We start from the raw sequence: 23435 nt of genomic DNA on the forward strand, positions 1-23435 counted from the left end.
CTGCTGTGAAAAAGGCCTATGGTTCATCAGAAATTAGTTTTTATACATTAGGAGACGTAAAAACATTTACAATATCAAGAAGTACAAAGGCAAATTTAATAAAATATGAAAAAAAAAAAAAATAATATAAGTCTTAGCACAGAGTGAAATAACCTTTAAAAAAATGGATGAGATGTAAACCACAGTAATAATTACCTCACCAGGCCGAGGGTGTGCTGGCGTAATAGCACAGGATTTGTTTTGTTTGTTATGAGTTCACATGGCATGTTAAGCTTGTAAGTGGAATTAGAAACAAGGCCAGTGTGTACTCCCTCCACGCCTTCTCTCCCACTCTGTATTTTTAGCCAGGAAGCCCCAGATAGCATGGCAGCCTCAACTCCTGAACTCAATGCATTTTAAGCAGACTTATATTAGGCTTAACTTCTGCTGACTGGGTAAGTCCGCTGTGCCATAAGTTAGCAGCAATTTAGCGCTCTGTCCTCTCTCTGTTATTCACTGCCTTTCTTCTAAACTCCTTCTTCTCTAGTGCATTACACAGCAACTCTTCAGTACTTTTTTTCCCCCATTTCCCCAATTATAGAGTTGTGAAGTGTTTCAGCACTCAGAAAATGGTGCGCCTTAAACTGCTGACCTTGACACTGCAGTTTCCAATTTGTGATATTAGTCAGATGATATTAAATATCAGCACCATATCAGACCCTTACATGTTTAACCTCCTCCTTTAACACATGAAACATGCATGTCCAGTGCCAGAGGCTGCTACACATGCCACATGTAATTTATTATGGGGTTTCCTGTACAAGCAGACGCCTGTGCTCTCCAAATTGTCAGCAGAGAGGCTAAATTCTGGTCTTTACTTTGGGTGGAAGAGCTCCGGCTGTGTGACGGAAAAATTGATTAGTTGTGTTAACAAACCTTTATTGCCCTGGTGCACAGCCAAATGACGAGCTCTGAAGGGGGAATGGCTTTCACATCAATAGGTTCTCCAGAGTCCACGGTAAATCAAAATAGTGTTAAAAGTAATGTGAGGCCTGCTGTCTGGAGGGTAGAGCTGAAGTCTGGTGCTAATTTAGTACATCCCCCAAATGAAGGCAGCAGCTAATGATCACTTGACTTGATGCGGTCAAGTGGGATAAATAGCCTGTCTGCCTTTAAGAAGCAGTCCAGCGTTCCCGATTTGTATCTGTGATGCTACATCTTTAAAGAACCCCCCCCCTTTTTTTAATTTATAAAAACAATAAACATTTGACGATGGTTCATAACACACTGTAATGCAGTCATAAGCAGATATAAGGACAATTTAAAGGAGCTATTTGTAAATTTTGTTTTTGCTACATAGCTAACATTAGCATTAACAGCTGTTTACTTACCAGTCTAGAAGAAACGTTGCAAGCTCAGCATCAAACTTCATTCCTTTCCTCACCAAGAGCTTCTCCAGCTGGGGAAAGCAACACCAATGTTAACTCTTGTCTCTATCACATCTTTTCCTCTAAGGAAGTTAGCACACTAACCAGCTAGCTCCAGCACCGACTCATCGCTTTCTGATAGCGACTCACTGTACCCTCCAATCTGCCCTGAGGACGTAGCGCTGCTCAGAAGGCGTATTATAACCTCTTGTATCATAAAGACAACAATGGCAGAAGCTCTTGTCAAACAACAATCACCACCACCTGCTCCTGGCAAGAAACCACGTTTGGCGACAGAGGAAACTTGAAGAAATAAGTTTCAGAGCAAATAACAACATTATCTATATGCATGACTAGATACCACTAGAGATGAGAAAACATATCCTTGTAAATGTAAATAGGTGGATTGAGCCTTTACGTTGGTGTCAGTGTTGCCCTGCTGCTTTAATTCATCCCTGGTGGTGATAGCTTTTATCCTGTGTCATTCCTATACCTTCAGAAGAAGTCATTCACGGCGCTGTCACTCGCTTTTGTACAGTATGGAAAACTTTTCACTGTTGTGAAAATTGCCACAACTACAGAATGCGCCAGAGTAACCACCACGCCTTGATTTGGTTTTGTCAAAGGTTTCAGTTTTATGGCTGTTTCATCTCGTTCCAGTGGAGTGTTTTCAAATAAATGCTCACACTCCGTCGGTGTCAATCACCTCACACCCACAGGGGGAAGTGAAGTCTCTGTCAGGAAATAATCCTTCAAAAACATATCACCTTACGAACATGATTGTTACATTGATGTCTTCTTATTCAGAGTCTTTGCCCGGTCAGCGGTTCATTTCACGCTAGATCTGAGACACCAGAGATAGCGTTTCAAAAACAGTGAAAAACAAGTCAGTGTTAAAAAAATAAAAAGTGTCAGCTATATGGAGACAGAAGCTATCATTGCCACTGTCTGTTCTCCTTTTTGTGATTCTTTGTTGTCTGACATGTAGTACTAAACTGTGTGTGTTTATTTTCTGTGGTTCTGGCTCTAGGTACTGCTCTGGTGGTGCAGTGGGACCACGTCCACCTACAGGATAATTACAACCTGGGGAGTTTCACCTTCCAGGCCACGCTGCACAACACTGGCAGGATCGTCTTCGCATACAAAGAGGTCGGGACTGATTAATCCAACCAGTTCTCTTTACACCTACTGAAAAAAGTCTGTCTTCAGTCTGTCATTGACTAACTGTGTGTATTTCTTACTTTGTGTCCGTGCCTCTGTCTGATTTTCACACTGTGCCCACCCTGCATACATTATAAGCCAGAACTTGAGCGTACACATACATATGCATTTTCAAACTACAAAACACATCCAAAAATACTGAAACTAACTATAACAACCAAATCTTCAGACTTTTATTGTGTGCAGCAAAGTTCATAAATCACTGACAAAAACAGCTACTATATAACACTGAAGAAACCAGAGCAAATAATGATTAAATAATCTGTTCTTGGCGTCTTTTCCAGGCTGTCGAGACAAAGTTAGCAAACTTAAACTCATCGGAATTAACCAGCTACATTACAATAAAACAACTCTAACTACACTAGAATTATTCAGGCTTTACTGAGACATTTCATAGAAAAGGAACATTTTTAAATCATCATAGTACTGTATGTACAGGCAAAAGAAAACATGACTCACTTTCCACTTCTCCCCAGTCCCACACATCTTACAATCTGCTTCCCTTTTCTGTTTCTAATTCTGTCTGACTTTTTAAAATGTCTTGCCCCATTTTCGCATGTTTTCACTCGGGTCATTATACTGAAGTGAGTGTTGGCAACGCAACAAAATAATGGGTTTATACTAATGGGTTTAAGTATATTTTTGATTTCAGTGAGCAATGTTTATTCTGTACACCAAAGATAGCCTCATGCTTACTGAGGATGCATGATGCCTCAGCAGGTTGCTATGGGAGATCGTAATAAATGGCAGAATCGGTGGTGCTGTCAGAATGGTGTGGCCTGTTTCTATTTTTCAGCCTGTCCCAGACAGATCGTCGTGGTCCTCGTAATTGATTTTCCCTTCTTCTATTTCAGATCCCTGTTGAGGTGTCACAGATCAGCTCTGTCAATCACCCTGTGAAGGTGGGCCTGTCTGATGCCTTTGTGGTGGTCCACAAGATCCAACAGATACCCAGTGAGTCTCCAGCAAACACGCTCTTCTAGCTTTTAGCACTCACTGGTCCAGAAGAAGATATTCTCAGTTAATCCAATTGCAGACTGTTTTAAAAAACTAAGAAATAGAACAGCAGTCGTCCAATCATAGCTTAGCAACCATCAGTAGGCACAATAGGTCTGTCATGCTTTGGATTTTTTCACATGAAGAAGCAGTGCACCTGGGGCTGTAGTAAGACTGTCACCACCTCTGCTCCGGCACCGGTCCATCTCTCTCAGTGGGCATCGTGCAGAGATTTGGGCACAGCTCCAGATCTGCCTGTCCTATTTGCTTTTGAGTTACCGCAATTCAGGCCCATTAAATTTAAAGCAAATGTGAGCAAAGGAGAAACACATAAAACCTTTGTACCCACAGTCAGACTCTCCATCTTCCACGGGCTCTGATTCAAAGCCTGCCACAATAATGAGATGACAAATATGAATTATTCAGTAAAATTTAAACAGTTTTGATTAGGTACGTTAAGTTGGATAGTATTTATTTGTCAAAGTTAATTTCTTTTATTCTCTTTTCGTCCTTCACATGGCATCTTTATCTTATTTGTAGTATGTTTTTTTTAGTTGGCTTAAAGAGTAAAACAACTCTCCAGATTATTTAGACTGGTATCTGACATTATCTGAAGGCCTTTTCTACAAAATCTCTTTTAGAAAGCTGCAGTTGGCACTGAGAGATTGTATATTGAACCTGTTAGCACAGTCCGCCTAGACTTCATAAACCAAGCTGGCTTTGATGCCGCCGACACAGCATGATGAAACCAGTGTGTGCCGCTGCTTGGCTGTGGAGTGACGAAATCTCGAATAAAAGCGGGTTGAGACTGAGGTGTTGTGTCGAACATGAATGATGTCTCTGAGGAGTGCACGTGCTCCTCTTCTGTCAGACCTTTTCTCTGCTCTGATAATCCATCTGAAATGATCACAGCTCTGATTCTACTTCTCAAGAAACTATAACGCTAATCGCACCTAAAATCATATTCGGGGAGAGATCAAGCAGCGAAAACTGAACATCTTCGGACACAAAAAGTTAATACAATGACTGTCTTGACCTCATTTATGTGTCACATTAAACTAAAAGTGTGAACATTTGTGGAGATTGCTTGGTAACTAACTGTTCACTAAGTGAGACTCTCTTGAGTTACTGTTTCCACGCCGGTCAAGGGTCTTAAATATGCACTTGATGGCTACGTTCATGACATCGTGCTAAAAGACTGAGGCTATAGCTAACAGGTCCCAGTCATCATCCTCACCATCTGATAACCCCAATTAGCTGTTCATCTTATATTCTTGTTCATAGTTTCAAACCATATGTCTTCACTTAAACAGTCCTCATTATAAAAGCCTTTTCTCTCTTAGGAAAACTGAACTGACCGAACAAACCAAAGTGTCTGGCAGACATAAAGCTATCGTGGTTAATGCTGGCCAGGGTTTCTGGAGTGAATACATCCAGGAAAACATCTACACTTACTGCTGTAGGTAGTAGGTTAGTTACCCAGACACGCTAACAATTGCAGCTTTTGTTAGAGCTAAACAAACACACTATTTAATCAGTTATATTTTAGGTTTCGAAAAGGCTAAAAAATAAATAGACAACACTCCTCAAATTCAGTATCATCTTTACTTCAGCCACATGCACACTGCTAATCTAAAGCCTAATAAACCTGCTGTGCCTCGTCATGGTTTCGTAGCTATGATTGGACAATCTCTCAATAAACATAATCAAACTCTTGTAACGGTTAATACAAACAAGTCTTTATTTTCTCACGGTGCAACAAGCAGGTGATATTTGTGAAGAGCACAGGTTCATATCAGCATCTGAAAGAAAAGGGCAACATTTGCATCCTGCACCTGTCAGTCCAGAGGGATTGATGTGGCCCATGAACTGTTGGCAAGAGCTTGTGGAGAAAGCAAACGCGCTGTGAGCAAGATCAGAGGTTTTTTTTCATAACGATGGTCATCATATTGATACAAATATCGGAGAAGGGCCCTTTAATGGGAGAGTATTCATAGATGGAGAGGGATTAACCTTTAGAAAAAGCAAGAATCAGGAGTTTTCAGGATGCCATTCCTGCTCAGTTCTCCATAAGCAGTTCATCTGATCCCACAGGCAGTAGGTTCAGTTTATAATGTGTGACCTTAAATCCCCCTTTGTTCTTGCACTCAGCATATACAGAAGAAATGTAGGTGAAGATGGTGCTGAGGGGACAGTTCTTGTAGAGGAATATTATTCAGCTAAAAAATAAGTAAAGAATTAAAGTTTTGCCATGTTGGTATTTTAAGATATGTTAAGCCTGAATCCTAACAGCGGAAAAAGTAGACAGGAAACCAATGACCGCTACAGGCTCTACCATGAAGAAGTGTTCCAACTCTGTGAAGTGTCTCTGCAGCCAATTACTGCATGGCAACCATGGCAACCAGAGGGTCATTTTTTAACCCCACTGTAGCTTTGCCTTGGATTAAAAGCTCAAATAAAACATTTTACACTGCCTCTAGAAAGAGCATGCCCCCAGCACATCCAGTAAAGACAGAGATGACGGAGAAGATTTGTGGCTGGGGTGTGTAATTAACAGGTCAGGTACAACCATGTGTGAAGACCCAGGCTTTAATTTACTTTCCCCAGGCTAGATTGTACATTATCAGTCACAGTGAGTTATTCTCAAACTAAAGCCAAAACACTTTTTCATATCTTCTTGCTTTATTTGGATTAACAATCTTTATTCTCAGGATGGTGCCAAGACTGGCGCTGTTAATTATAAATGTATGATATATGGTTGTTTTTCTTTTTAGGTTTTAGGGCTTAATGCTCAATAATTTAATTTCGTTTATGGCTGAGCTCTGCTTAAGAAGAGACATTGTGATTTAATATATTGGAGATATCAAAGAGCCAAGAGTGTAATCATGAGGTGAAAAAGGTCGATTGAACACATTGAAAAATTTCAATGTAAAAGTACAAAGAGTGCTGTCTGATGAGAGGAGAGCGTGAGCCCGCCATTATTTCACAATCAATGTTCAGCTCAGTGGCTTGACATCATATGTCATGCAGCTCTTTGATTTGAATGAATAGGCAATAAGAGGCAGCCTGTTGTTGTGATCTCATCAAAGAAAATATGAATGAAATACTGTTTCTTAATAAACATCATACATGCTAAGGACGGCGGCACTGGATCTTCTCTGGGTATGATGTTATGATATAGGTTAACTCACCCTGTGGTGCGTAATTGATGACACACTTTTGCAAATCCTGCTTCTGTTTGATAGTATCAGTGGAAAGTAACTAAATCCTCATTACCTGTTGTTGTGGCTGAGACTCGGTTATGTTGGATCTGATTTGCAGCTTCCTTCCACCTAACAACCAGAGGGCAGCGAGTCTGCACAGTCTGCCCACACATGAGCAGCCTTAGGCTGGGGAACTGACCTTCCTCTGGCCCCCACCATGTCATTAGGCACCTGATAATCCTTTTTCTAGAGGCAAGAGGAAGCCAGTCACCAGGGGAGGAGATGAGGGGAAGGAAGGGTGGTCTTGTTCTGAGGTTAGACTGAGCTGGCTCACATCTTCTGCTTTGATCAGTTGTCCTGTGTGTAATCAAACCCAGCAGGTCTGCAAGGAAACAACATCCCATCATATGAGAAGAACAACACTGGAGCCAGCTTGGTCAACAATTCCTAGACCAAAAATTAATCAATCAGGCAAAAAAGTAACCCTGGATTGTTTTAAAGGAGTAATTTGATATCTGTAAACTCTTATTCTCTTTCTTACCCAGAATAGTTAAAGACTGATTCCACTCTTAGCGTAAAGTCCAGCACAAAGTCCCCTGTAAAACCGCAACTTGATATTTTTATGCTTCAGATTTTCTGCAGATTAATCGAGATATAACGTGTTAGAGGGCTTTAAGGGTACCTTTTGACTTTTGGACACATGCTAAGCTTAGTTAACCTTCTCCTTGCTGTAGCTTCATATTTAACGGAAAGACGTGAAAGTGGTGTTGATCTTCTTGTCCAAAATGTGAGACTGTTCCTTTAACTTTGAAACTGTTTCACCAGATGGTAATATTAAGTGATGAATGAGACTTGAAAGTCACTGCTTGGTGTATATGTTACACAGCCATAGTCTGGTGTGTTGAATTTCAATTTTGTAGCTCATTGGTCGAGCAAATACAAGTGCTATAAGAGATGTCATGTATTGAGCAATGTCACGCTGCACATTGCAGTGCAACACAGTCTTTTATTCCACAGATTTACGGATTCATTTTTGGAACTCCTGCATAGAAAGTCACATAAAAATCCAATTAGAGTTTAAATTAACCACTATATCAACAGCACAGAGGAGTTATTATCAGATCTGTTAAAATATTCTGCACTGGAAGACCCTTTTTGACTTTAACAAAGGATGTATTTCATCCTCCTCTTTTTCCATTTCCACTGATGGCAGTGAAGATGCATGGCCAGCAAAAGCAAGCAGCCCATTTTACACTGGCCCATATGAGGGCCAGAACGCAATAAGAGTCAATGATGTATCTAATCAATCGCTCCATCTTACCCCGGCTGATGACTTGCTGTTACAGATGACTGAAAAGGCTGCCTTTCAACAGGGGCTGATTGATATCAGCTCCCAGGGGAAATTGCCACCGTCCATTGCCAAGTCATAGGCTGACACTTGGGCACAAAGAGAGGGGAGAAATAAGTGCTGTGGTAGCATCCCACATGACCTGATTCTGCCTCCCGCTCTCTTTCCGCTTTCTTCAGGGACCACTTGTCCCAGTTTTTATCTCTGGGTGGAAGATTTGTGACGGTTTGTTCGCTCTCTCACTCTGCCCCCTTCTTTCTCCAAAATATAGACGTGAGGCGGAGGACAATTTACGAATACCACCGCGTGGAGCTGACGAAGACAAAGATCACCAATTCCACAGCCGTGGAAATGATGCCTTTACCCAGTAAGGAGAATTTATTGTAATAGCTATTGGCACAGTCGCAACACAGTCCACAGTATAGGGATCTTAGTGTTATTCGATCAGTTCTCTATCATTATGAGACTTTTCCAGTGGACAGGACCTCGGCTGTATGTCAATTGCATTATTGAGTGCGTAACATGTTTGACAGAAATTTGACCTGTTTTGATCTTTGTCCTCTGCAGCCTGTCTCCAGTTCACCAGCTGCAGCACCTGCATCTCCTCACAGATCAACTTCAACTGTAGCTGGTGTCATCGCCTCAACAGGTCTGATCTCTGGACACTTTCACCTTCAACTCCTTTCACATCTCTCTCTCTCTAACACACTCTAACTAACGATTATTGTCATTATTGACTAATCTGCATAGTGAAAAAATAGTGATAAACTGTCCATGACACTTTTCCAGAGCCCAACATGACATCTTCAGGTGACTTGTTTTGTCTGGCAAACACTCCAAGAATGAATGATATGCAGTTTACAGATATGTAAAACAAAAAGAAAGAAAACCTAGAGGCAGCTGGATTTCTTGTGTCCTTGACTGGCACTGTCTTACTCCAGGGTGTCCACTCCCACAGAAACACTCAGGATTAACACTTCAAATTTTAAGTATCTTGCTTTTGTCAAGGTGAAGGTTCGGGTCATAGTTTTGGATGTTTTCAGTTGAAACAACATCCTGCTGGGGTCTGCAGACCATCTGCAGACATCTCATACATACAGTATGATGATGAAAAAATCATTTTTCTATATGGGATCAGGAAACCTAAAAGGTTTTTTCCTCTATTGCCATCGTAATAGAAATCTATCCAGTGAATGGGAAAGTAGTAGCTGTACTATTTAGACTCTACAGCGGCTTATTCTAACATTCATTCAACGCACACCTGTTCTGTCAACCTCTGGTCTCCCTTTTATCTTATCCTTCCTGTCTCCCTGCACTTCAAACAAAAGTAAATATTTGAGCTGCTAAAGAAGTGTTAGTGTTCCTCCCTAGAATTTCCTGAAAGCTGAAATGTGAACTGTGGTGGGTTTTGTTTCGTTGGGTAGAACAGTTTGAATTAAAGAGGCAGAGAGGGGGAAAATTATGGAGAGATAGCAGAGCTGTGTTATCATCCATACAAGTTAAGAAAGTCTCAACTTGCAAGCCAACAGATGTTTACTGTGCTGATAAATGTCTACCCCTGAATTTGCTGAAAATGTTTCTTGGGAGGTTGTTGTCTGGGTTTATTCAGAGTGACTCGGGGTAGCCATTATCCCTTCTCTTTGTAGGCTGTCGTTGCATTTTGGACGCCGTTTGCATCAAATATTAATCTGCCACTCTTTTATTTTGGACTCATCAGTCATTCTGTGAGTAACATGGTTGACTGGAGAAATGTGCAGCACTCCTGCTCTGTCCGTAGAGATTAGTTATTTAGGACTTACACGGGGTTTTGGGTTTGACTTTCCCTCTGCTCTGCATCTTAAATTCCTCTTCCTTTGACAGAGACGAACTAATTTACGGCGCAGCGACATGAAGACGTGTTTTTCCTCACAGCGATTCATGGACGCTGTGGTGAGATACTGTACGCCTGTAGCACTGATCTCATTAAGCTGCGTTTTAATTAGCTTTCTAACAGTGTTAATATCTGACTGTTCAGCGTCGCTCTGCCCTTTGTATCCTTCAGACACTTCCTTTGAAAAAGGCAAACATGCTTTAAACACGCGCTAATTAAAAACCGTGGCGGCCCCGTTGGCTCCGGGGTTAATGAAAGGCGCTGACATTTAAAGAGAACAATCCTAATGAACTTCTCTCAGTGAAGCGCTGGGAAGGTGAGAGCACAGCGCCTCTCTCATGCTAAGTTCTGAACTGAATCACTTTGCTATGGCTGATGTGTGTGTGTGTGTGTGTGTGTGTGTGTGCAGCCCGCGCTGAGTCGGGTTAATAAAGCATGACAGACATCCATGTGGACCCACAGTGCGCCATAAGTGCCTGTTCAGCCTAACACTGATGTGTAAGGAGGAAAAGCAGGGATTTGTTTACCTAAAATACACAGCTGGTGAGCATCACCATTGCATCTCATGGCAAATGAATGGCTGTTGAATATTGAGTTTTGATATGTCTTAGTCTCCCAGCAAAGTGTTATTGCATCCTTTATGTTGAGGAATGGCGTAATCACAGGCTCACAGATCTGCATATCTAGCAGGGGTGGGAGAAGTATTCAGATCCTTTACTTATGGAAATGTAGGAATACAACTATGTAAAATACTTTGTTACATCTAAAAGTTCTGCATTCAAAGTCTTATTGAAATAGAAATACAGAAATATTCTCGGCAAAATGTACATAAAGTAAAAATTATGCTGTTTGGCCCCATTTCATAGTGTTGTATAATTTATAGGATTATTATCACTGGGGCATTAATGTGTAAGAAGCATATTTGTTGTAGCTGGGCAGTTTATTCTGTCTATAAATGAGTCGTAAAAAACAGATTTTGAAGATAAATAAGAAAATTTCAACCAGTTTTTAATTTAAATCGACTTGTTTTAGAAATGTTCTAGAAATTAGTCTTTATCTTGAAACAAGAAAGTATAAGGCAGAAACATTTTGAAACAAGTTGGTTTACTTTGAAAACAAGTAGCAATATTTCTTACTGCACCAGATTTATTAGAATAAGAAAGTAAATCTTGCATGACTCCATTTCAGACTGAAATAACGTGATGAAAAGGAGATTTGGTTGATTTAGTTGATTTAGCAGCAGCAGGTGCAGTTTATTACAACAGGAAGTGCTACCTGAGCAGCTGCTTTGTCAGAAAAACAGAAGAGCAACTGGTGCATCTGTTTACGGTGCCGCCGTCAGTCAAAAGTAATTACAACTGCGATCTGATTTCATGCCACACATGACGTGAGTAGTTTGAGCGCACAGCAGCTGGTTATCTTGCTGAGGAGTCGGAGGTGTGCAGCCTCCGTCCACCTGTTCAAAATCCTTCATCCAACAGCTCACGATGGCTGCTCCATCTCATCCCATTACTGGCTTGAAAAAATTACATGCTGACAAAAAAAAAAAAAAAAAAGTCATAAATGACCGTTGTCTTGTTTCATGACAGCTTCACAATAAAAGCCATTCAGTGTTTTGCCAACTGAATTCTTTTTAGTGCGAAGCTGCAGCAGGAGGGTTGATGATTTTGCATCAGCAGTGAATTAATATGGAGAGTTGTGCAGAATGAAAATCAATAGATAGTATGAAGATAAAAATTGGGGATTATAACTTAAAGTACAATACGATACTAAGGATAGGAGGTTACTTTTCGCCACTGCAAACAATGCAAAGAACTGCTTATTTGTCTTGGTGGCGTCTCATGAAGTGGGACTGAAACCCAGTAATGCACTCCATCCATCCTGCTGTGCACGTGGGAAACCCGAAGAGAAATATTCTCCCTCATGGGTTCATTTATATTCAAATGAAGCCCCTCAACCCATTTCTAATTAAAAGCACTGTGGCTCACTGCATTATAGCAAATCGCTGAGATGGATGCCATTGAGAGGAAAACAAAACACAAGCTCCCAACAGGGACAGGTTAGACCAGAACCTATCCGTAATATTGCGTCTCATTCTGCTTCCCTCACCTCCCTCTTGGGGGGAGAGCAGTCGGGGAAAAGTGGAGGATTAAGCAGAGGAATCTGTCTCGCCTGATTGAACAGATGAGGCTGGATTTTTTGGGGGGGGGGGGAATAAAAGGAATGGGATGATTAGAGAGGTAGAAAGATGAAAATGGACTCCTTCACATAAAGTCATTACCATAACAATATGTTCTCCAGAGAAATGAGGCCTACTGGAGATGGCTAAAACTCTTCTGGACTCATATTGTCCTTGCAGCACAGAGCACATTGTGAGTCAGTCATAGCTTGTTTTTATGTGTGTGCATTATCCTATACATCTCCCTCTCGCAGCGAGGAATGATTTATAGACTGCCAAAGCTTTTAAAATTCACTTTATTCGACAGAACAGAGTGTGAGTGGGTTTCCTGCTTTGCATACTAACTTGTCCTTCCAGACAGGATACTGTTTGTGGCAAAGGGCCTAGACATACAGAACAATGGTGAGTTCACCAGTGGGCTAGTTTTAATTTTGATCCGTTTACAGCATGGAGGATTAGTGGCTGCCGCCTCGATTACTGTCTGCCTTTTGAGGTTATTAGAAGTCTCTGGCCACGATACACAGTCGACTCAACAGCACCCTTTATCCAAAGGCCCCATGACCCACTGAACTTCCCACACACATATCCTACATCTTCATACTGCGCACAGCCGCTCCCTCCTTACACTCCTCAGAGGCAGGCGGGGAGTGGGAGGAGCAGATGTTTGGATGAAATTACACTTCACATTTGTTAAAGGGGCACTTGACAAATTTTTAACACATCGGGATCAGTTTACTTGTCATGAGAAGTACCACTAAGCTTGTGAAAACAGTTGTATGATGTGGCTCTGTGGCTCTGGAGGAACTTCCTAAAGTTTTAGAAAATCACAGCTTCAGCTTGTGACTTCAGATTTTTTAACAGAAAGCCTGTATTAGGGTCATCCTAATTACCTAGTGCTTATAATGCACACCAGATACTGTGATAGCAGCATCCTGGTTTTGATTACAGTGAGGGACTTTTGTTGCATGTCATTCCCGCTCTCTCTCTCTCTTTCCCCTTTGTTTCACCTCTCAGCTGACCACTGTTGAATAAAACCCTTCGCCCAAAAAGAAACTTTTTGAAAAGTAACCCTGCATTTAAAATTTTGTGTGTGGAGACTTGGAGGTTTACCAGGCAAGGATGGTCTCGCAAAAAGATACTCTCGGTTGTATCATGGGCAATGTGTGATGATCTGACATTTTTAGAGCTTGGCCCATATCACAGACTAACAGTCCCTTCAGTTGGGACCATTCTTTGTTAGCTGTGTTAATGGTGTGAATATTGGGATGAAAATGCCCATTCGTTTTGCTGGTTCACCAGTTTGATTGAAATATCTCAACAACTACAGCTACAACTGTTTGACAGAAAATTACCCTGCAGCGATTTTGCTTGATAATAATAATTGTCAAGCAAAATGCCAAAAAAATTCACTGGTCCCATCTTTTCCAGTGTGAGGATGTGCTGTGTTTTCCTATCTGATTGTAAATGAGATATATTCAGGTTTTAAACTGTTGGTCAGACAAAACAAGAGGGTTGGAAATGTCACCTTGGGCTCTGAGAAATGGTGACAGGCCTTTTCTGTGGCTTTATAGACCAAATATTTGATAGAAAAATATACTTGACATATAGTTGAATCAACAATTAAAATAATTTATTGCAGCTGTAGCAACAACTATTGCATGGACGGTTCTGGTGCACGCATTCATGTTCCCAGAGGATCAGTGATACCATGAGGCTGACATTTGTGATAGTGACATCACTAAACAACATATGGATGGAGGGATTGCTGTGAAATTTCCCATTTGACATCAATGTTCCCCTGGAAGGATGAATTGTAATGAACTTTGGTGACCCTTAAACTTTTCATGGGGTCAGAATTATTTGTCCGAGACTCTAGTTTATGACCAAACATCAGCTCCAGATTCGGCTTTTGACTGACAGTTGTTCCCATCTGCCCCCAGATGTTCCAGTGGCTTTGACCGCCATCGGCAGGATTGGGTGGATAACAGCTGCCCAGATGAAGTGAGCGTTAAGATAAACACATGTGATGACCAGCCGTGTGTGTGTGTGCGTGCGTGCGTGCGTGCGTGCGTGCGTGCGTGCGTGTTTGGAGCTTCCTGGATGATGAATGCTTTTTGCAGTAGTGTAATAGAGGAACACTCTTACATCCTCTCTCACACATTAGTTTTTGTTTTTGAGTGCACACAGCCATGACAACATTTGTCATCTTTCAGACCAAGGACAAGATGTGTGACATCATTGACACAACGTACCTCTATCCCTTCACCACCACCGTTGTTGCCAAAACAACATCCAGGAGCAAAGAGGCCACTGCGGGCAGGGACATGCCCTCCACCTCCCACCCTCCCACCAGTGTCCCCACTGAAGGTAAAGTAGAAAACAGAGCTCGAACAAGGCCACGGTGCAGATTGTGACAGGACCCAGAGCTTTCTCTCGGCTGGTGATGGATGTTCTGTACTGGCAGGATGTTAAATGAAGTGCATTTGCTGGAACTGTTCTTTATTGGTATTGACGCGTTTCCTCTTATACAACACGCACAAGACACTTCTCTCTTTTGGAGAATGCGTCTGTCTTGCTCTCCACTTAAGATAAAAAAAATTCATTCCAGATGGCAGGCAGCGGAGCAAGGCACAGCAGCTGTGGTTGTACCAACTTTTAAACAATACAGATTGAATTAGGACAAATCTCTCCAGTCCAAAATAGATGCACCCACACAAGCCTGTGATCATGTCATTCAGCTGTGCTGGCTCGCCATCAATCTTTGTTTTCAGAAAAGTTATATTCCTAAAGACGTACTTTTCTGATGATGGATCTGTTGACATTTTAAAAGTATTCTCGTTGTACTGTTATTCTCCTTGACCAGTTTTTAGGTTAACTATGTGGCATTGCATTCAATAGTTGGATCAGAAGGCCAATTTTCATTTTTGAGAGCTAAATATTTAATAGCAAATCAGACAGAGTGCTGGCTTTTGTCTCAGTAAGTGGAAAGTACAATAATTTCAGAGTTTAGTGAAATTGGCTCGATCTGATCCAGATACCGATGCTTTCTGAAAGCTGCTCATTGTGATTACCTGACTCTGTCTCTCTTTCAAGGTCTTATTTTACATTTGAGGTTTCTTTTCAAGTCGGGTCCCATGACAGTGTCTTTTTGGAGAAAGGAGAGTGGGTACATGAAGTGCAACATACCACAGCAAAAGTAAAATACATACTAGTTAACCCAACAGTATTTTAAGTTGTTAAAAATGTTGTATTAGCAACACATTAGCCTCAGACAGTTAGTATATGAACTAGTTTGTTTAGCAGTAAACTGGACATAGAAAAAGTCACTTCCACCAAGTCACAGATTAAAAGATACACAACTGTTCCTTGTACATGATAAACATGGGCACTGTAGTTTATTTTGAGTCAGTCGTACATAGGTTACACTGTCCTGTTGCTGTAAATACTCAGTTGAGCAACATATTCGAGTTAATCCGCAGCTGAAAATAGTTCCAACCAAGCCAATGATGGCTCCTGTTTGAGTAATGTTTTAGAAAAGCTGCAGTGCTTCTAGGAATGTATTAGCTTTTCTTTTTAAACATAAAACTCTGTATTTGTGACGTGTGTTTGAATATTTGCATCTACACTAGGAACCACTGGGCTTTGGACTGTATTGAGAGATATTGTTAGCTTAATTATCATGACAATAAATGTTGTAGGGCGCTTTCCTTGGTGAGCTCATAGTACAGGACAGACTTGACGACATTCAATACAGCAAACTTATAATAAAACGTTAACCTTGCAAAACACAATAGGCATAATGCCGTGTTGGTTTGCTGACAACAACAAAAATATTAAATAATGCTAACTCCAGAAATTAAAACCCACAGATTCCCCAAATCTGATTACAAATCTTGCATGAGAAGGAAACATTGAATATTCTTAGATATGCACCTAAAGGTAAAATATTTCATACGTCAATCATCATGTGCTTCCCCTTCTTCTTCCTAATTATGTGGAAAGTGTTCGGTTTCTCTTCCTTACAGTATAACACAGCAAAGGTCAGACAAGTCATGCTCTTTTGATATTGCGGTGTCAAGTATTGAGCACATGATTAACTGCACCCCAGCAGGTGACTAACCCAAACCACGCTGCAACATAATCTCAGATTTATCTCATGCAAACCCCCTTTGAAAAGGAGCAGACATCATTCTTTTGCTGATGATAGGAAAATGCCAAGGTGTCCTCCATAGTTTGTTTACTTCTATTTTTCTATTTTTTTTCTGTCTCTAGAGAAGTGAAAGCTATGAGCTGGCTGAATTTATTGTGCCAATTTTCAGCTCATTTCCCTTTTTATGGCTTTTGAGCACTTTGTTTAATGAAACAGGCAATTAATGTCAATCAGCTCCAGATGTGATGCTGTTGTATCAAAAACATAATACAGACGATTCAGGTAACATCACGTCACTGTGGCAACATCCGTATTACACATTATTTAATATAATCAATACTAAAAGCACACACTGTACTGTAAGCCGTGTCTTTTCCACTGAGTCTTGTGGTTGTGTTTGTGTTGTCCCGGGCAACCAGTCATGTCAGACATCCACTTTTATCCTTGGATGAGTGAATTTACTGCATCCTTGTAAGAACATGAAACCCCATCTATGCAGAGCAGCTATATTTCAGTGTCGCTTCAGTGTATCTGACAGATTTAATATATTCAGTCTCAGAGATATTATGCTTCTCATCAAAAAATGTCTTTGGCTTGCTTAAAATTAAGTAAGAAGCATGCAGTATACAATAAAAACATACTAACAAAATGCATAAATACGTGCAAGTGTTAGGCTACAATGTCCTTCATTGTTTGTTTATGATGTGAGGGATACGCTGGTGTTGTTCTTTATTTTTGTGCAACAATGGAGCTCTATGGCAAAAAGGAACATAACATAACATACATCAGGCTTGGGATACAAGGACAGTCGTTAGTATGATCAGCAGAGAACACAGAATATCACCAGACTTAATCCTTAAAGGGGTGTGGGAATGGAACTAGAGCTCAGTCTGTGGTTGTGATGGTTGGAGCAAAGTATATCAGTTCATGTTTTGGCTCAGGACACATTGCAAACAATCCATGTTGAAGCCCCCTTAAAGGACTTTTAACTCTTCCACGGTCGAGGCTTCTAAGATCAAGACTTTGACCTTGGCTGTTCTGAATTCAAAACAGAAACTTGAAGGGGACGGTGCTTTTGGGTTGTAGTCCCTTGACTTTGGAACAGGCTCCTTCAAAGTCTTTGAAAAGCCGTATGTGCACATTCTTTAAAGGATATTAAAACTAACTTGTTTCCTCTGGCAATTTCTTGATGAGATTTTTTTTTTTCTTTAGTTTGTACAGTGTGTGTCCCTGTTGTTCTCGACCGGTCCATCTCTTCAATCTCTTGCTTTTTACCCTATTGCTTTAAGTCTTTCCGTGAAACACTTTGCAATTATACTCTTATGAAAAGTGCCTTTAAAATTGCGTACTTACTTATTAAATCTCAAGTTTTAAAAAGTGCAAGAGTGCGGCGTCTGCAGTATTCTTCCACACTGCTCCTATCTGGTTGATGTTATTCTTCCTCTATTGTTGAGCTTTATAAAGCTTCTTCAATTCAGGCCTGAGCTTTCCATTATTTCATCTTCACAGAAAGGCATTTACTTTTATAACTAACTGAGGCAGTAGCCAACTTTTTCTCTATTGCACCTCCATTGCGGGGGCTGAGTTTAAATGGACACTCCAGTGCAGTTGGTCGCGCTTGACGGGCGGCTGTGTTGATGGATGGGTGCAGTGAGTTCAGGGAGGGCTGTGAAAACTGTCCAGCTGTGAGGCAAAACATGATGAGTCGTCCTCCAGATCAAACCAGGGCGTGGTGAGAGGACGAACAGACGAGCAGGGGAATAAAATGTCTCTGATCTGTGTGTGTGTTAGTATCAAGGAGGTCAAAGCGGTCATGTTGAGGTATTTGTTGCATAGTCAACACGGAGAAACTCTTCTGACTGTCTGACATGTACAGAGGATCAGTTTCCCAACATTCCCCAGTCTCCTCAGCTGCAGGGGTCAACGGTCAGGTTAGAGTGCAGGCTGGGTGGTTCACGCTACTGTTGGCAACCTGCAGCTGGACAAGAAAATTCAAATAAAAAAAAGGCAAACTGGAAAAGAGTTATGTATCTGTGTGGGTGGGGGGGAAGACCCAACACTGAAACTTCAGATGTCCTTTTCCACTCATTGGACTGAACTTCATACGCCTGCTTCAGAGGAAATACACCCAGTTACCAGTTTATTAGTTTGCTAAAGTTAATTCAGTTTAATACATCAGTTCTGCAATAAATATTCATGAAGTTTATAATGTTCAGTTTGTGGTAAAACTGTTTCAGAGAAGTGTCGATTCAACTTTATGGCCAGTTTGGAAGATGTAGTTTGTGGTGGTGTTGCATTACACTGGCAGACTTTACTAGACTTTGCTCTGAACATTATCCATAATCCACTGAGATATGGATTTGAGAATGTAAAAAATAAATAAATTAGTAGTAATACTACTCAGTTATAGGGTCATTAATTTCACTTAATTTCCATGGAAACACATGAAGTCTTCTATGTCCCATCTCCATCCTAGACAAAAATTCTCTGGTCAATTCTCTTCAATACCTTTTAGACCAACTTTAAATTCATCTGGGCCTGGTTCCATTATTTACATAATCTCCAGTTACATAACTTTTTATTTATAAATACATTTTCTGTTTTTGAAGGTCTGGATGGCAGAAGTACAATTCAACATTAAGCATTCTAGATGGATTCTGTTCACTTCCAGTATAAATCCAAATATCCAAAATCCAGATACAGATAGACACACTGGTAAAACAGATTTAAATGCTTCTTTTCCTTGAGCAGCGATGCTGATCCATACTCATGACCCTCACTACGGTGTGGTATTGACTTGGACTAAATTTTGTGCGGTCGCTCACAGTACTATATCTCATTTAATGATTCATTTTCGGACCCCAAACTGTGGCTGCATTCACTTTTTTGAAAACTGCACCAGAAAATCCTTTTGAATTAAATCATTCAGTGAAATATATCTGGTGGTGTATGTGCTGAATTTACATAATGTGAATCCTACGGTGTGTGTAAATGCCTGCTACCCTTGGAGGAGAAGTGGGTCACGCTACATTTCCATATTTCGCATGTATAGTTAACCCCAGACTGCTTTTATGTGTTGAATTATGCATGCTGAACCATTATATTCAAAACATTAATTTTTAATCAGATCTTAAGTATAGTAAATTTCATCTTGAAAGGAAATGCTTCACTAATGAAAGAAGCCTAATTTCATCTGGGGACCTTTGGGGGGGTTGTTTATATTGTCAGCGCATCAAAAATAAACTACAAAGAGAAATATTGATTATGTCTGATGCTCATGTTTTTTTCTTTCTTTGTCTCCACACAGATGACACAAAGATCGCTCTGCATCTCAGAGACAACCAGGGTAGGTCCCAGTCTTTCACTGCTGTGGCAAATAACTTTTGTTTCCATTACTGCCGCTGAACTGTGCCTTTTACTCCCTCTTGCTGTCATGGCTGCGTGTGTTTGTGTGTCTGCATCCTCTTTTGGTTTCACCACTAAGGTATTGGTCCCTGATTGCTTTTTGATCTTTTCAGAGGACATGTGGCTCCATCAGCTGATAAACTTTATCCAGCAGCCGACTGTGATGATTAACTGTCCTCTGTGGGTTGCAGCGATCAATTATAGTATCTGGACCTGTGTGAGGAAAGGCAGGGAGAGTAGAGGCTATGTGCCCAAATTTGCATTAAAGTTGCTGTAAGTTAAGCTTTATTTTAAAATGTTTACATAGAGTCACAAAGGCAACATAAAGGAGAGCCATAGATGCAACTTTTCTTCAGTGAGACATTGATATATGTAAGACAGAAGTAGAAAAGACAGTAGCTGTAAAACATAAGAGATACAGTGGCCTTTTAAACTCTTCTGAATGTTCAGCTAAATAACTACATATTTATAAAATTGTATATATTATAGCTTAGCTATGTTTTTGTGTTTGCTTTGTAAAATAGTCCATAGACTCCTAAGACCACAGGTTTAATGAGAAGCTATTCCAGAGCTTAGGAGCTGCCGACTGGAAGGCACAATCACCTTGAGACAAGTCCGAGGTTCACCTAGAAAACCCTGGATAGAGTTCGAGGGGAGGTGCACAAGGTCTGTAATATACTGTGGAGCCCGGGCATGCAGTGCTTTAAAAGTGAGCACTAAAAGTTTAAATTGGATCAAAGACCATTTTTAAGAATAGTGACAGCCACTGGCCACTATAACAGTTTTTTCTGTATATTTTGTGCTGCCTGGATGGATTTAATGCTTTTCTAGCACGATGTGGCTGTAACACTTTTGGAGGTGCAAATCTGTAAATGAGTGAAAAAGTTACATCCAATATTCATCCTGGCCACAGCACAATACTCCTCTTGCACTTACACTGTGGCTTAGCTAGTTTACAGCAATTACAGTCAGAGCCTCAACATTAATTTCACAGTGATTGTATAGCCTAACCACCAAAATGCAGTGTTTTCAGCTGTGCTAAGCAACACAATGTTTTAGTTTCTAATATGTGCAAAACATCCCAACTCTGAAATGATTTCCAGCTCTATCAGTGTTCAGAGATAGCCTCTCAAATGTTTAATTTCCTGCTTGAGAGGAATTGGAAATCCGCAGCTTCTATCACACTTTCATTACACAAACCCTGCATGTATCCAATCACTGGGGCGCTGTCGCAGCAGTGCCTCACACTGTGATGACATCTCTCTGCATTTTATTCATGTATCTGACCATTTTTCACCTCAGATCCGGCAATAATGTCATTCAACGTGAAACGTAATTGCAAGGAAGGCACTGGGATTATCATACTGAGAAAAGAAAACAAAGCGAGTCAAAGTCATGACAAATTGCTTTTAATCACATTTTATAACTACTGGGTATTTGTGCACGTCGAAGTAATCAGATTATGATCAGAGATTTTAAAATGTGTCTGCTTTTATGCCAGTCCACCTCTGGATGATCCCGGATGTGTCACTCTTCAGCGTCTTTAACTCTCCTGTCAGACAGTTCCTCAGGAGTGTCTGTTCAACACCGCCACTCTTCAGCAGCTATTCACAAAGAGGCTGAATTTTCGGTCCGCTTAGTTTGTATTGTTAGTTTCCTGGAACCCCATTAGCCAAGTGAGAGAACGGTTGTGCTCCTGTGTTACCGCCGTGGCACGAAAGTGGAGCTGAAAAAGAAAAGGTTGGCTGGATTTCCTTTCGTTTCATTCGCCCTCACCCAATAGCTCTAATGCTTTTTACTGCTGTCTAAGAGCTCTGCTGTCCATTAGTGTTTACCCACTCTCTTTAGGTTTGAGCAGTCATAAGGACAACGCTAATGGAGAATGAATTCAGGGCAATTTGCTGAAGACGTGTTCTTAGATGTGCTGACTGTCAGCAACCCACTTTTCCCCAGTATAAATGATATTTTGAAGCCTTTGTCTCTGCTGTCTGATTGGATTAAATGTACCAGTCAGAAGAGTCCAGATGAAACCGTCAGTCTCAGAGGGCCGGGCTCCTCCAGAGCTCTAGAGAGACCCACTTGCCTGCTGCTGGTTATTTAGCTGCTGGGCTGTTGATTTCTCATTGTGTCTACATCTCCGCTGAGTTTCATGCCCCCTTCTAACCTACTAACACGGCAGACTAACAGGCTGTCGCATCCTTTGTGCTTCCAGCTGACCAAGAGACGGCTGTAAGACTCTGTAGCACTGACAGATAAACACAGGAAAAATGTCTTTCTGAGAAAAAAAAACAAAAACCAAGCCCTCCTCAGACTGTGATGTTGAGGATTACGCACAATAGCTAAAAATGTCATCATGTCATTTTCTCTGCCAAGTTGTTTTTCTCTGAAAAGTAGGGCTCCTGAGTTGCTATGTTTAAAACTACACCCTGAGAGCTGTTGTGAAAATTCTTTATTTAAAACAAAATGGCATTATGGAAACTACTCAGTTGGATTAAGCACATTGGAAGCAATCATTTATTTTGTTTAGTGTAGAAGTGACGCTTCAGCACAGCAAATCATCCATGTATTGAAGCTTTTTCAGATTTCCTGCTCTGGAAGTGCATGTTGAGGCTCCGCTGACTTACAGCACCACACATTCACAGTGACTGCCCACACACACTGGACAGGTTTGATTACCACCCGGTTATTCTCTGTGCTGGAAATCAATGAGGCAGGGAGCCAGGGGAGAGACTGGTTGGCTGACAAGCTCGGCGGTGGCTATAGCTGCTAATTAAAGGCAGGGAGGAGGCTAGGGGAGAGGTTGCCGAGAGGGGGGCACAGAATCTGCAGCCCGGTGAATAGATCCGCGCTGAACCTGCTATAAATCTGTGCGAGATAAGCTATGAAGGCCGAATCCATGCTGTTTGTTTCATAATCACTTCATTAGTTCTGTCCTGCTATGATCGGTGTGTCTGCGCTGGGACGAGCCGACACTCTTAATCTGTGTGTTTACGTCGTCTTCTCTTATTCTGTGTTTTCCCTTGTTTTGTGTGTGTGTGTGTGTGTGTGTGTGTCTGGGTTAGATCAAAAAACAAAGATTGGCAGTAGGTTACAAGACACTATTATCATCTTCAAAAGAACTCACAAAACACCTGCTGGGTCGAATCTGAGGCTCCAATATGAATCTGAGAAAGTGCTTTAAAGACGAGTGTTCCAAGGCTCAATTGAAGGACGGGCTTATTATGTAGTTGCTATATACTCCCTCTTCAGTTTGCGGTGCCATAACTGGAGGCTACAATGGGACTCAGTATCAGCATCTATAGGCCTGCGTCTATCACAACCATACACTGCTAACCTTGGCGTGGGATTACCTCCTACTCGAGAGGAGAACTGCTCATGAATACCTAAACAGAAAGAACAATCGTGCCACAGATACTCCGCTTTAACCTGAACCTTGAATTTCCCTTTGAAACTGAGGGGAAATGTCTCCTTAATCACTTTGTCTAAGACACTGCCACCCTGTTAAATCCACTCAAACATACACGGCGTGCTATGTGCCAGGATTTGCAGTAGAAATGTCATTGTTTATGTTTTCAGATCAAATATCTTTTCTTTCAAAGTAGTGACATTTAGCAAAACTTTGACAACAAGCATGTCCATTTTAAGGAATATTGGTAC

At 41.1% G+C, this 23435-nt stretch overlaps 1 protein-coding gene across 2 annotated transcripts in view; it reads left to right on the forward strand.

The window, feature by feature from the left end:
- Positions 1 to 23435, forward strand: part of plxdc2b (plexin domain containing 2b) — a 94600-nt gene that overhangs the window by 65789 nt on the left and 5376 nt on the right. For both annotated transcript variants that reach the window (XM_056363657.1, XM_056363658.1), the window contains 7 exons: positions 2437 to 2555; positions 3482 to 3581; positions 8446 to 8541; positions 8742 to 8823; positions 14164 to 14224; positions 14437 to 14590; positions 19681 to 19719. In XM_056363657.1, coding sequence (XP_056219632.1) covers positions 2437 to 2555; positions 3482 to 3581; positions 8446 to 8541; positions 8742 to 8823; positions 14164 to 14224; positions 14437 to 14590; positions 19681 to 19719 — 651 coding nt within the window. The remainder of the gene's footprint in view (positions 1 to 2436; positions 2556 to 3481; positions 3582 to 8445; positions 8542 to 8741; positions 8824 to 14163; positions 14225 to 14436; positions 14591 to 19680; positions 19720 to 23435) is intronic.

This window comes from Seriola aureovittata, chromosome 20 (assembly GCF_021018895.1).
Source record: "Seriola aureovittata isolate HTS-2021-v1 ecotype China chromosome 20, ASM2101889v1, whole genome shotgun sequence".
NCBI lineage: Eukaryota > Metazoa > Chordata > Actinopteri > Carangiformes > Carangidae > Seriola > Seriola aureovittata.